Source organism: Choloepus didactylus, chromosome 21, assembly GCF_015220235.1.
Source record: "Choloepus didactylus isolate mChoDid1 chromosome 21, mChoDid1.pri, whole genome shotgun sequence".
Classification (NCBI taxonomy): domain Eukaryota; kingdom Metazoa; phylum Chordata; class Mammalia; order Pilosa; family Megalonychidae; genus Choloepus; species Choloepus didactylus.
In genome coordinates, this window is record NC_051327.1 from 48797299 (window position 1) to 48811151 (window position 13853).

Here is a 13853-nt window from a genome sequence, read left to right on the forward strand (position 1 = left end):
ACAGCCTGTGTGTGACCAGATTAACCCAGAGCTCCTAACCCCCACCCAGGGCCACCTCCTCTCCCGGATGTCTGCCTTCGCCCCCAGGGACTCCTGGACCCTCTTGGCCCCGTAAGAACCAAAGGTTGAAGGTCGCACTGGGGCGAGTACTCTTGTTTCAGGTGGAGCTGCACCCTTCAGGCCCAGGAGAGCCCCCTTCAGTGGCCCTCCCAGCCCGGGAGGTGGTGCCACAGACGATGCCCCTGCGCCCTGGGCCCTGGGTGCTAGGTCAGCCACTGGTTTAGTAGCAGACACCTTTTTTTAAAGGGAAGCCCTCCTGGGACCCCTGTATACTGCACAGAAGGGGAACTTCCGGATAAAGGCCTCTGTGGGCTTGGCCAGAAGGGGTTGGCAGCCCCTGGTTGGGGGACATCATAACTCATTCCCCTGTCCTGTCAGGGTGGGGGAAGCATGCGTGTCACTAGGTGACTTAGGGGTCAGGGACCCAGAGGACTGGGTCACTGGTCCCTCCTGGCCTTGGTCATGGCTAAGTCTGAGCAGTTCCTGGGGCGTGACCCCTTGCAGCCAGTGGTCATGGGTCCTGGGGGGTGGCGCATGGTCCTGATGGGAGGGAAGGAGGGAGGTGGGAAAGGAGGAGGATGGTGAGGGGCCCCGTGGGAGAAGCTCCCACCAAGCACTGACGCCCCTCCCCACCTGCAGGGACTGCGAGAGCATCTGCTTCGTGGGCCGTCCGTGGCGCATTGTGGACGGCCACCTGAACACGCCGGTGTGCAAGGGCATGCTGGAGGCCGTGCTGTACCACATTATGACCCGGCCTGGAGTCCCCGAGAGCGCCCTGCTGCAGCACTACCAGGGCGTCCTGCAGCCTGTCGCCGTGCTCGAGCTCCTCCAGGTGCGACCTCAGGAACGGGGGTCAGGGGCAGGTTCTGGGGTCCAGCATCTCCTGTGGGCTCTACCCGTTGAAGGAGAGATCAGCCCACAGGCCTTCCAGAAGAGCCTCCCCATCGTGCCTCACCCCTCCCGAGAGGCTCTGCCCCACTGCACCCCCCCACGGCTCAGCAGCTGTGCCCCCGCAGGCAGGACCCACACCTGCTTTCTGTCCTCCTGCATCCCCCTCTGCTCTTTCATACTGTTGGCTTCCAGTCCCAGGCTCCCACCCCCCGACCTGGGTTTCCTGCCCCTCAGGCCATCTCCCCCAACATCCTGCGCCAGCTCCCTGCTGCTGCCCAGCCTTGACTGTCGGCTTTCCCTCTCCATGGGTCACAAGCCCCCACGCCCGCAGGGGCCCACAGGTCAGCCGTGAGGTGGGCCTGCGGGCAGCAGGGGCACGGGAGCAGCAGTGCCCACACCTCCTGGGGTTGCTGCACCCCCACGTCAGCCCAGGGCTGCCACACAGGCAGAGTGCCACCCGTACGCCAGTGCCTCAGGTGAGGCTGGGAATTTGACCTTACCGTGAACGTCTCCAAATTTTAAAACATAAACAAACCAAACAAAACCCCTCTGGAAGCCAGGCTGTGACCCCGTTCCCTGCCCTCTCCTTTGGAAGGCTCCAACCCTGGTACAAATGCCTGCCCTGGGCTTTTGCCTAAAACTTCCTGGCAACCCCCCTCCTCATCTCTCAAAGCAAGGTTCAGGTGTCACCCACTCGGGAAGCAGCTCCTGGGACAGAGGCTGTGTTCCATAATTTGTCAAAGAAGAAATTGCAAACACCCGAGGTAACGCATCTGTTTGTGGTGTTTCCAGGGTCTGGAATTCCTCGGCTGCATTAAAAAGCGCTTGCTGAGGAAGCCCTCCGCCGTCTCGCTTTTCTCCAAGCCCGCGTCGCTGGAGGCGGAGGCGCCCTCCAGTCTGAGCGAGAGCCCCATGGCGTTCTACGAGCCCACGCTGGACTGCACCCTGCGCCTGGGCCGGGTCTTCCCCCACGTGGTCAACTGGAACAAGTGGGTCCACCTGTAAGGCTCCTGGGCCCCCACCTCCCATCAGTACCCCCTGGCACTCCTGCTATGGCTGAGGAGGAGGCCCGCTTTTCTCGGGGGGAGCCCCTTGTCCAGGTGCTCCATGGCAGGACACACAGGCAGCCTGGCAAGGTCAAGCACAGGGAGCCCACTGCCCTCCACCACCTGCGGTCAGCAGACCCCACCATGCACCAGGACGTAGGTCTGCACCTCAGCCTCCTGCAGCTGAGACAGGCGCATCGGGCCAGAGCCTGTCACCTGAAAGTGGCTCCCTATCCTGGAGCTCCTGGGAGTGGGGATGCCCTCCACCTGCCTGCTGCCAGGGGTCCTTCCTGGGCTGCCCCTGGGGACAGGGTTTCTTCAGCCCAGGAGCTGGTGCTTCTCGTCCCAGCCGGCTGGGATGCAGTGGAAGAGCTGAACAGCGCGCTGGGCCCCACGCTCCTCCTCTCTGACTCTGATTGCTTGGCCTCTTAGCCATTGTCCAGGTGCTTTCCTGCTCCACGTGGAGCTGCGTACAGTTCTCTGGACCTAAATGGTCATGAGTATGAGAAGCCCTTGAGGGCTTGTCCTCCACGGGCTTCCGGGGTGTAGCTGTGATCTGGGACAGTGCTGCCTCCCAGGCCCCAGCCTCCTGTGTGGACCTCAGAGCTCTCATCTGCTGAAGCCCGGGCCCCAGGCTGGCCCAGACCCAGGACCACTCACATGCAAACTACAGCCGCCCTGGCAGGCCCCCTCCTCGCCGCACTGGTGGGCATCCCTGCGGGTGAGGAATCAGGAGTCTCCGTAGTTGTTTGTTCTTTTTTTGTTTTGTTTCATCCTTTGATCCTCCTCCCTGATTTAAGTCCCCTGGCATGTATTTATTTATTTTGTAATTAAAGTGGAGTAAAAGACATTTAGTCATGTGTGTTTCCTAAAGAATCTTTGATCCCCTGAAGGATTCCCTGCTTTTAGCTGCAGAACAGCCAGGAAAGGATGTCCCCAGGAAAACCAGAAGAGGGGAGATCTGCTGAGCCCCCGTCGTGGGCCTGGGCTCTGGGGCCCAGCACAGCCCCGTGGAGCAGGTGCGAGTGGTCTGTCCGTCTGTGCCAGCCAAGTACATCCACAGGAGAGAGCGGCTGGCACAGCCCACCCATCCCTGCCTCGCAAGCATCTGCCGTCTCAGCTGGGCCCATGCCTGTCCCCTCACAGGGGCTCTTAGCCCAGCGCCAGCCCCGTGGTCAGCTCTCCCCAAGGCCAGTGCTGGGGTCGCAGAGGTCACGGGCCAGTGGGATGAATTTGGCTCATTCGAGTCCTCTTTAGTCCGCAGCTTTGGAGGTTTCACATCTTCTAAAAATTCAGATTGTTTAAGAAATGGAAAGATCTGGCAGAACTGGGCATACACTCCTGTGTGCCACAGGTGGAGGTTCTGCGTAAGGCCGTGCCCTGGAGCTGGGGCACATCTCCCTGTCACCACTGCCCCACGTTTGGCCTTGTGGCACCTCCCACCCCCACCCCAGTGATTCCATCGTCTCTCGACCAGGGACCGGAGCCCCAGTTCCTCCAGGTGAAGAGGGGCAAGGAGGGGGCGTAGGTTAGGGGGCTGGGGGCTCGAGCATGGACCCAGCACAGCCAAGACCTCTGGCAAGTCTCAGCCATGCTGTTTTGGGTTTTTTTTTTCCCTTTTTTTGTTTTCTCTCACGTGTAAAAGGACAAATTTCATGGGATTTTTTTGAAAAGACCAGGTAGAATAATGGACATGATCTGCTTTAGAAACAGAAACTATTTTACAAATGCTGATTATTTGGGAGTGCATTGTGCAGTGGAAGGAAGGTAGGCTTGGGAATTCTACGGCTGCCTCTTAAAATACTAGAGTTGACATAAACATCTCAGAGCCTTAGTTTTCTCATCTGGAAAATGGAAATAAAATACCCCCATGCAGGAGGCCAGGTGAGCTGAAAGAACACCAAGTGCTAGCACACAGAAGGCTGCGGCCAAGTTTCTTTCTTTCCCTGAGCCTCCTAGGTGAGGGGCAGTGGGGGCATGTGTTTGTGGGGTAGGACTTAGGGACAAGGGGTACAGCTCTCAAGTGGGGAGTTTAGTCCTCTCTGATCACCCCACATTCTCGGCCATTCTTCCCCCCCTCTCACCCTCCTTCCACCCACCCACCCTTTCATCCATCCATCCTTCTGTAGCTCTCTGCCCTTCCAAGCATAAAGGCCTCCAGAAACTGCAGCGTTCACCAGAAGTTGGAACTCGGATGCCTTTAGGGGCAGGGAAGGTGACATAAACAAAAGGAAGAGGCCCTGGGTTAAATGCTAGGGAGTGGTGGGGACCATGACAACCGAAAGTGTGTTTACCCGGGCTGAGAAAGAGCTCAAGTTAAAAAGAAAAAAAAAATGAAACTTCAACTATCAAATAAAACCCACGAAGGAATAAACATTGATCTCCTGCCCATTTCAGCCTCCAGAGCAAGTCTGGGGAGTGGTTCTAGATCGTGTCCTGCCTGTTGCTTCCCACCCCAGATGGGGCACATTCTGTTCACACCCAGATCTTCCCAAGAGCCCCCACAAAGCCATGACCACAGACCCAAAACCCTTGGCTTTGCATCCTCTCAGTCCCCCCAATCCCAAGCACACACAGGCTCTTCCTCCTCACTGTCTATTCACTCTTTTTCCTTTTTAAACACTTAAAAAATGTAAGATTATGGCTAAAGCCTGAGTCCCCTTTCTCTTTCAGAGATCCTTCTAGACCTTTTCTTTACATTGACATACATGCCATGCACCCCTAGAAAACATGGAAGGGTGAGACCACTTCATAAAATTTGTAAAATGTGCTAGTTTTCACTCAGTGATACATCCCTTGCAAATCTGCACCAGCAAGTATAGAACTAACACTTTCTAAACCTGCGGAAGTATCTCCGGTATTGATGCCCTGTAATTTAGTCATTCTCCTCCCTAACGGTGAGTATTTAAATGCTCCCTAATTCTCCCTGGCGCGGATGATGCATCACCCAGCACATTCATGGCTGCCCCCTTGTGCTCAGCCTCCCCTCTCTCTCAAGCCTCTCAGATCTTGTTCTGTCGCTACTGCCAGCCACCGCCTGCATCTCTTTCCTCCCCTTCTCACCTCGTTTCTCCCTAGGTAACCTGCAACCCTTGGCTGTGAATGGGCCCTTTCTCCTCTGACTTCCCCTGACTCCCCAAACTTCCCTTGGGCCCTTTACCTACTTCTGCCAGGCGTTTTCCAGACACGCGTGTGCATGTGCATGTATGTTTGTATGTGCATGTATGTTGTGTTTGTGTAGGCATGTTGGGGGAGGGGTGTGTATGTGTGCTCTCCCTGCTTGGTGGGAGTTCCATTCCCCACTCTCCATGCCCAATCTGGGTCCACCAACCCAAGAGGCAGAGGTCAGCCCTTGTGGAATTTAAAAAAGAATCTGCCGATTCATCTGGTGTCCACAGCAGTGGGCTGGATCCACAGTCCCTACCGCAGAGGTTCACTGTGATGATTGTATGGGGTCACCTGTACAAACCGTAAGCCACCTAACACAGCGCCTGGTGGCTGCTCAAGATGAAAAGTCCTTCCCCTGGGGCAGCCATGAGTAGGAGCCCTACTTCCAGTGGTCACCAGCAGGGGGCACCAGCAGCCTGAGCATCTTTATTTCCTGCTGGTTCCTCTGAGTTTTCAAATGTCTTGTCACTCCTTGTTCATTCGTGTCTAAGTGTGAAACCAGTCAAAGCTGCCTGGGGTATGGGTGGGGGGTCATTTGTCTGTAAAAGCAATGATACAATCATATTTTTCCAAGGACGTGCAATGTGCCAAACACTGTTCCCTAAGAAACCTGTCCAATCAGTATACCCACTTCATGGATGAAGAAATGGAGGCACGAGGGGGTAAAATAATTTCTGCAAGGTTGGCAGCTTATAGGTGGGTCTGCAGCCTGCAAACCCAGGTGGCTCAGCCTCTGAGTCCTCCCCCTTAGCCCCGTTCTCCAGAGACAGGCGTTGCTTCGGAATGACAGGATGGGGAGCCGGCCGTTATGCTGGGAGCCCCCCTCCTAAACAGCAGAAGGCAAAAGCTTCTCTCTTTCAGGCCATCAATTTTTGGAAGAAAACCCCTCAAATCTGCTGCCACCAAGAGTGAGGGGGAGACCCTGGTGGCCCCCTGGTCCAAGCAGCTGGGGAGGGTCTCTTGCCCCAACCACAGACTTCCAAGGAGACCCCCCCTTCTCCTTCTCATGCCCCGTTTTGTGTCCGGGGCAGGCAGTGCACTTCCAGGGTCTCTCCTCTGCCATCGTTTGATTCTTTCATTCATTTCAAACACAGACTATATGCCTGCACTAGTCTTGGCTCTGAGAGCAGTGAGTAAAACACAAAATCCCTGCCTTTCCAGAGCCCATGGTCTAGAGGGCTTAGAAAACACGATGAATAACTAGAATATATGGTTCATTAGTGAGCAGTAAGTGTGATGGAGAAAAATAGAAGCAGGCTGGAGGAATCAGGAATGCTGGGGGCCAGGGGTTTAAGGGTTTAAATAAGGGGCTCCAGGTTGGTCCCCCTGAGAGGGTGACATTTGAGCAAAGACCACTCCATCCTCTCGTTTTCCATTAATGTGCTGATGGTTCCCCACCACAGATGGCCCCTCTCCCACTTTCTTCACTGTTGAGAGTTGCTCCTTGTTCCTTGATTGCCGATTTAACCGGCTCCCAGGAGGGGAGGGCACATGTGCTCAGCCTGCCATCATTCACCGGAAGTCCCGCTCCCGGTTTGCTGATGGTGCCTCGAGGGGAAACTGGAGTGTGCATGGGCTGGGAGGGGCTGTGCCAGCAGCAGGCCCCAGATAAACTGCACCCCCAGAACAGGAGGGAAGGAGAGCCTGCCCCTCCCCCAGGGAGACGAAAAGGAGCCCAGGATGCAGACAGGGCCCCAAACAGACTGTGTGACTCTGGGTAAGTCACTGCCTCTCTCTGGAACTCCATTCCCCCGGGGGTAAAGTGAAGGGCTGGGTCTCATTTGCACCCTCTCCGTCCTTCCCAAATTAGATTGTCTGGGACACCCAGGAAGCATTCCAGGTTGGGACTTTGGAGTAACTTGATGGTTGGGGGATCTCTTGGGTCCTTTCCTTCTTGGCAGAGGTGATGTCAGCTTCGGGCATTCTGGGCAGAAGCATCTGTGAAGCACACAGGGAGGAGAGGGGAGAAGGGCAGGGACCCGGTGGCTTTTCTCCTCTGACCTGGAGCCAGCTCAAGGTGATGACAGGGAAAGCAGAACACACACCTCCAAGGAGGAGTCATGGTGTCTGTTCCTGTCCTCATCTTGTCTTTTCTCCCCCAGAAGTTGATTCCTGTCCCTGCTTTGTAAAGGAGGAAACTGAGGCTCATAGACAGGAAGCAACTTGCTCAAGGTCGTTCATGAGAGATGCTAGAGCCTGGTCGTCAGCTCCCCTTGCATGGAGTCTTTTCTTAGGATGGAGGAACCTTCATTGCAGGGATGATATTAGAACAATAGAACAATGCTGGTACACTTGACCCTGCAAGCTGCAGAAACTCATCTCAAACCAACTTAAGTAAAAAAAAAAAAAAAAGGAAATTTAGCGGCATCTCGGCTTGGTCAGGATAGGCTGGGTTATGCTGTGGTAACAAACAGCCCCGGCCTCTTAGTGGCTTAAAACAATGAAGGATTTCTCTCTTGTTCACAATACACATCCTTCACAGTGAGCTGGCAACTCTGCTCTGCCTCTCCGCATGCCAGGGCTCGGGCTGACAGAGCAGCTGCTACCCCAAACATCACTGCTCACTGTGCCAGAGGGATCATGCTGTGGCAGGTGTCACAACCGTCCATTATGCGCTGGTCCACAATATGAGACACGTCTTGTCTGCTCACCATTCATTGGCCAGGATCGGTCCTGTGGCCCCATCCAGCCATGAGGGGTCAGGAAGTACAATCCTGCCATGAGCCCAGAAGGCCAAGAGCTGGAAATACTTGATGAACAACATTAGTAACTTCTTAGGTAATATTTATGCACCTAAAAAGTCTAGAGGGAATATGGTTTCAGGCATGGCTGGATCCAGGAGCTCAAGGGATATTACCAGGAATATGCCTCCATCTCTCAGCTCTGCTTTCCTGTGTGCTGGCCTCATCTCAGGCTCAGTCAGGCTCTGATGCCCCCCAGCAGCTCCAAGCTCAGTCCATCCCCCCATCTCAGCCATGAGAGCATGGACCAACTTGGGTCACCTGTCTGCACCTGAACAGGTATTGTGGCCAGAGAAATGGACTGCTTTGCTGGTCAGGCCTGGGTCATGTATGGGTGTCTGGGGTCACCCACGCCCCCGGGATGCTACACAGGCAAAAGCAACAGGTACCCACAGGTGTTTCCTAAGAGGTTCTTACCGCTTGCTCACCCAGAGCAAGGTGAAAAAGACCTGAAATTGGGATTTAGAGAGCAGAGTTCAAGTTCTGACTCTGACTGTTAATTCAGTGCGTGAGCTCAGGCAAGTCCCCCAGGTTTTCTGCACCTCCACTCCCTCATCTGTCTTGTGGGTGTCACAATCCCTGCCCCTCAGAGCCTGAAGATGGAAAATGGCTCAGCAAGGAGTGGAATGGGGCATCCATGGAAGGGATGTTGCTCTGTCCTCCTTCCTCTTCAGGGAGGGTTATTAGCTCTTCTGGCCTGGAAGTGGGTGGGTGACAGGGAGTGGCCTCCCCCACTTGCTCCCCAGGCCTGCCACTCCCCACGTTCTCCAGGCCCCTGACTCTTGGGGCTCAGTCCCACCGCCAGGCCTATGCTCCAGCACCTCCTTCTGCCTGGGGTAGCTGATGCACCTAACAATTCCTACTCATTTTTCAAAGTCCGACAAGCACCACCTCCTCCTTGAAGCCTTCCCACCCTCCTCCCACTCATACATAGGCTGAGGTCGTGGGGCCCCCTCGGAGCTCCCATCTGTGGTGTGCTCAGGGGCTCACACCAGCTCTGGGAGCCTGGTTCTGCACACATCTCCCCAACTCCAAGCTCAGTGTCCTCATGTCAGTAGCTTGAAATTGGCTATGGCTGGAGTATTTACACTACAGATGTCAAGAAACAAATCAGGCTTTATTGAGTACGCTAGGCTGCGGAGAAAGCCTTGAACAAAACGGACCAAGTTGCTGCCCTCGTGGAGCTCATCCACTCATCCATCCTTTCTGGTGGACCAGCCATTCTCCCCCTCTTTTTTTGCACCCAACTTCTGTGGACAACTTTTTTCTCCCCTTCAAAGATGGAGTCAGCGAAGAGCCAGGTCTGCTCAGGGCAGAGCCCCCATCTGAGCTCCAGGCTGGGATCAGCCCATCTCCCCAGTGCTCCCCTCCCCACCCCCAGGAGCTCTGTGTGCCGGGGAGCTGAGCTGGTTCTCCAGGGGCCTGCGGCTCCACTGGCACCTGGAACCTGTTGCCCACAAGAGAGTGTGAAACTCACAGTGCACCTTGGCCCAAGTGTCTGTGGGGTGGTGGAGGGGGCGGGGAAAAAGGGCCACTCACACGTGCAGGAGCTGCGGTTTCACACCTGTGCTCCCATCTGGGTCTCCCACATCCTGATTCCAGTTTAAGAGTCCCACCACTAAAACCATCAGTGTTCTAGAAGTTTCCAGCCTTTTGCAGGCACCAAGGACTTCCCGTGCATTCTCTCAGCAACCCCTCCCAAACATCTCTTTTTACCAATGAGGCATGGAGAAACTTTCTACTAGAAACTTCTAGCCCAGCCCTGCTCCAAAAGCGCAGATGGGCCAAAACTGTCTCCTCCAAGCATTCGCTTGCACCCTCCTCTTTGGGGAAGATGACGTGACCCCAGGCCAGGGTGGGGGGCTTCCCTCAGGGCCCTGATGGGAAGGCCTAAGGAATCAGACTCTCCCTCGCCTTAACCCTGCCTGATCTAGTAAATGTGTAGTCGAGGTGGGCACGCCAAGGGAAAATGGTCTATTTTTTTAAAAGAAAAAAAAAAAACCCATAATTTGTATACCATGTCAGCACTGATATATAACTCCTATACAAAACTAATGTTCAGTGAGGTGCCTTCGGAACGCTGGTGTTTTCGTGGCTTCTTAGTCCACATTTCAGCTGGCTGTTCCAGAAAACAGACACAAGCGACTTGACCGTCCCCAATTCTCCAAGGATGGAATGATGACATCGGAAAGCCGGGAGCTGCCGTGCCGTCTGTCTGTCTCCGCTCAGCAAGGGAGTGCCCCGTGGACGGCCACGCTGGCTTGGGGACCCCTGCCCTCTCCCAACCCCTGGCATGGTGCCCGGCTCGTACTGGTGTTCAATATTTATTTCTTGGGTGCATAAAAGTGAATAGAAAAAAGGGCAGCAGGAGCCAGAAAAAGAAATCGTGGCTGGTGAGGGGCTGTTTCTAAGAGTCAGGGCTGGCTGATTGTCAGCCCGGAAACCCCCGCGCTCCCCTCTGCAGGGCGGGTCAGCGCCACGGGCCCCCCGGCGGTCCTGCTGGCTGGTTTTCTCACCCCCACCCTCGGCGCAAGCCTGGGGCCCGGCCACAGAAGGAAGGAAGCTGACATTTACTGAGGGTCTGCTCTGGGCTGCGTCGAGTCCAGTCCCTCCCGGATTTCTCCCCGCAGAAGGTCACGTCTTTCCCTGCTCTAGGCCAAGGAGACAGCAGCTCAGAGAGGGGACACGACTTGCCCAGGAGGTGGCACTTAGGATTCAGAGATCACAGGCCCCCAAACCATCTCCCCCACCCCCAGGTCACAGCGGGGTCTCTCCTCCCCTCCCCGCATCCCTGGAGGGTGACGTGGACCAGGAAGGAGGCTGGGCCTGGGCTGGCCACAGGCAGTGCTTGATCTCCCAGCAGCCCCTGGGGCAGCACTGGACCAGCCCTTGCGCACACAGCCAAGGCGGTCACCTCTACGTGCCTGGAAACAAGCCCGCACAGGCACGCACTCTGCTCACACGCACACAGTGCATGCACAGACACACACACGGCACGTGAACATACATGCAGACTATGATATGCTACCATGTCCACAAGTTCATGTGTTCACACGCGTGGGTACCCAATCCACGCACACGGACACATGCTAAGGGCAACACATGAGTTTGCGTGCACGTGCATGCACACACAGACACAGGGGAACTCAGGACCCCACACACACCTCACACCTGCACACATGCACGTGTGTGCACACACTGAGGGAAATAACGAGTTCACTTGCACACACATGCACACACACTGGGGCGAAATCATGAGTTCACACACACGCACACACAAACACGCTCTGTAAACATTGGGGTCAGGGGCCTGTCAGCAGACCAGAGGCTGCAGGCCTCACCATGCACAGGCTGGGCAGATGACCACATTATCTGGCTCATGGTCTGGTGGCATGGTCAACCCTTGACAGCCTGATGGCCTTGCTAGCTGGCCTGGGGCCCCGGTTCTGCAGGTGGAGGGGCCGCGACCACCCACTGGCGGACGTAGGTCCTGGGGGCCCCCTGGTCCTGGGGACTGGCGAAGTCACACTCCACAGGGCTGCCGCAGTCGGAGCCCGCGAAGCCACTGTCAAACGTGTCCATGTCCAGGCCAGCCGGGGGTGAGCCTGCCTCGCTGTCAGAGACTCCTCGGGGCAGCCCACCACCCCAGGGTGGCCCTGGGACCCAACCCGCCACCTCTGTCAGGGGGAAGTTCAGCCTGTCAGAGAGGCTGCCCAAGGACCCCTCCAGCCCAGCAGGACCACCGGCCGAGACACAGCCGCAGGAGAGGACTGTGGTGCCCGGGCCTGAGAGGGGGTCCGCGGGGCCCCGGGCAGGCTCCAGGCCAGTGTCCAGGCCCAGGGCTGGGTAGCTGTCATCCTCACAGCTGCAGGACCAGGTGCACAGCCCCTCTGCATCCGCCACAGTCACCGTGTCGAGGGACAGCAGGCCATAGAGCCGGTACCTCTCCTGGTTGTAAGTGGAGCCGTCCACGCTGCCGGCTGGGGCAGGGGCCGGGCCCCAGGAGCCCGTCTCAGGCGCCCCGTCGGCTTCCAGCAGATCTGCTGGCTCTGGCAGCTCCGTGGGCACCGGCCCCTTGGTGGCCCTCTGGAGCAGGCAGCAGCTCTGCACCTCCAGGGTCGAGGGTGCCCCGGGGAGCTCCAGGCTGGAGGCAGTGAAGGGTGTGCCCACCCATTTCTGTGGGGGAGAAAGAGAGAGGGTCGGAGAAGGGGCAGGATGGCGGGTGGGATAAACAGGAAGAGACAAAGACAGAGACACGGAGATACAGAGATGAGACCAAGAGACAGAAAGAGAGAAAGAGTGAGAGACATAAAGACAGACAAAGACACAGAAGCGTGGGGCGCAGAAATCATGGGATGTTCCTGCCCAGGGGCAGCACCCACCACTGTCTCTTCCCCTCTCTGGGCCTCAGTTTCCTCCTCTGTACTGGGAGAAGTACCCTCAGTAGCCCACCAGTTCAGATGACCTGTGGCCCCGTGGGTTGTGGGGGTGCAGGGCCCAAGACCCCCCAACCCACCCCTTGTTCTATTTCCTTCATGCCATTTCTCACCACCCAGCACTCTCCCATTTGTGTGTCCCCACCAGAATGGATGCTCGGTCAGGAGCCTCACACAGTGCCCGGAACACAGCAGGTGCTCAATAAATGCTGGTTAACTAAATGAATGAATCAATGAATGAATGGGCAGTCACTTGGAGATGTAAACTCTGTGGATAGAGGACATGGGCAATGGTGGGGAATGACTGAGGCCAAGGCCTTTAGCCTCCAAGGATGTTAGCCTGACAGATGTGAGAGTCTCCATCCAATTGGCAGAGGCAAAGCCCTGAGATCCAGGATATCCCAGGGTTGGCGCCACACAAAGCTCATCTCAGGATGCATTGATATGGCACCACCACTGATTCGAAGCCACTTCTCTGCTGTGTGGCCTCAGGACAATTACTTACCCTCTCTGGGCCTCAATTTTCTCATCTGTAAAATGGGCCTAGTAATAGTCCTCACCCCGTAGGGTTGGTGAGAGGGATAAATGAGTTAATGTAGGAGAATGGTGCCTAGAACTGTGCCTGGCACCAAGCAAACACTATATGAGTGTATGTAAAATTACAATATAAATGTGATGTTTGAACTTCAGGGAAGGTGCCGAGGAAAGAGCAAAAGGTGGAGGGTGGGTCCCCCATGCCCCCCTAAGTCCTGTCTGACCCTCGATCTCTTCATCGGTACACTGGGGAAGATGGCGTGCTCATCGTGGGGGCTGCTCTGAGGACAAAACTAGGGGAGGCTGGAGCGAGCTTAACACAGTGCCGGGCATGCAGCAGGGGCTGATCAAGGCGTGGCGGCTACAATGCCCGACTTCCAGCTGCAGCTGCCCCTCCCACCCCTCGTCACCACATCCTCTCCGCTGCGCTCCCTCTGCCACTGCTTTGTGGGTGACGTGCGATCAGTGGGCACTGGAGGGTGGTGGCGGGGGCTGGGGCTGGGAAGGGGGGTGCTGGGCTTTGCCAGAGGGGTCCTACCCTTCCCAGAACCCTCTCCTTCTCATCTGAGGAAGACTCAGGAGGCTGGTTTGCGGCTCTGGGAGAGGAATGGGGGTGATAGGCTTGCTCCTTCCACAAGCTCCCCACTTTGGCTCCTCAGGCTGGGAAATGAGGCCAATTCTGCCCCACAGGGATTATTCACAGCACTTTGCAGATGGGCCTGCAGGGTGGGCCTGGGTGTCAAGGGCGGAGATGGGGTCCCAGAAAGGGTAAGCAGCCTGGAGGGGCATCTCGAAGGGTAGCAGGCAAGAGGCACTTGCCTTGAAGTCTCCGCTGTGGCCCACGTACAGGGGCTGGAAAAACCGCTCGGGGCTGGGCACCTGCACCCACACTTTCTTCCATGGCCTAGAAGGACAGAGAGCTGGGGTGAGGCCCCCCACGTTGCCCAGGAGCCTCCCTCTCAGCCCTCCCTGCCTCC

General features: G+C 56.5%; 2 protein-coding genes across 3 annotated transcripts in view; one reads left to right on the forward strand and one right to left on the reverse strand.

Annotated features, from left to right (window-relative positions):
* The window catches only part of GTF3C1 (general transcription factor IIIC subunit 1), a 94976-nt gene extending 92129 nt beyond the window's left edge, over positions 1–2847 (forward strand). For both annotated transcript variants that reach the window (XM_037813954.1, XM_037813955.1), the window contains 2 exons: positions 700–892; positions 1744–2847. In XM_037813954.1, coding sequence (XP_037669882.1) covers positions 700–892; positions 1744–1956 — 406 coding nt within the window. In that variant the 3' untranslated portion in view covers positions 1957–2847. The remainder of the gene's footprint in view (positions 1–699; positions 893–1743) is intronic.
* A 6157-nt stretch (positions 2848–9004) lies between these two features.
* IL21R (interleukin 21 receptor) overlaps positions 9005–13853 on the reverse strand; it is a 38399-nt gene continuing 33550 nt past the window's right edge. The window contains exons 8-9 of the mRNA XM_037814771.1: positions 13696–13780; positions 9005–12082 (exon numbers count right to left, since the gene is read on the reverse strand). Of these exons, the coding sequence (XP_037670699.1) occupies positions 11330–12082; positions 13696–13780 (838 nt within the window). The 3' untranslated portion in view covers positions 9005–11329. The remainder of the gene's footprint in view (positions 12083–13695; positions 13781–13853) is intronic.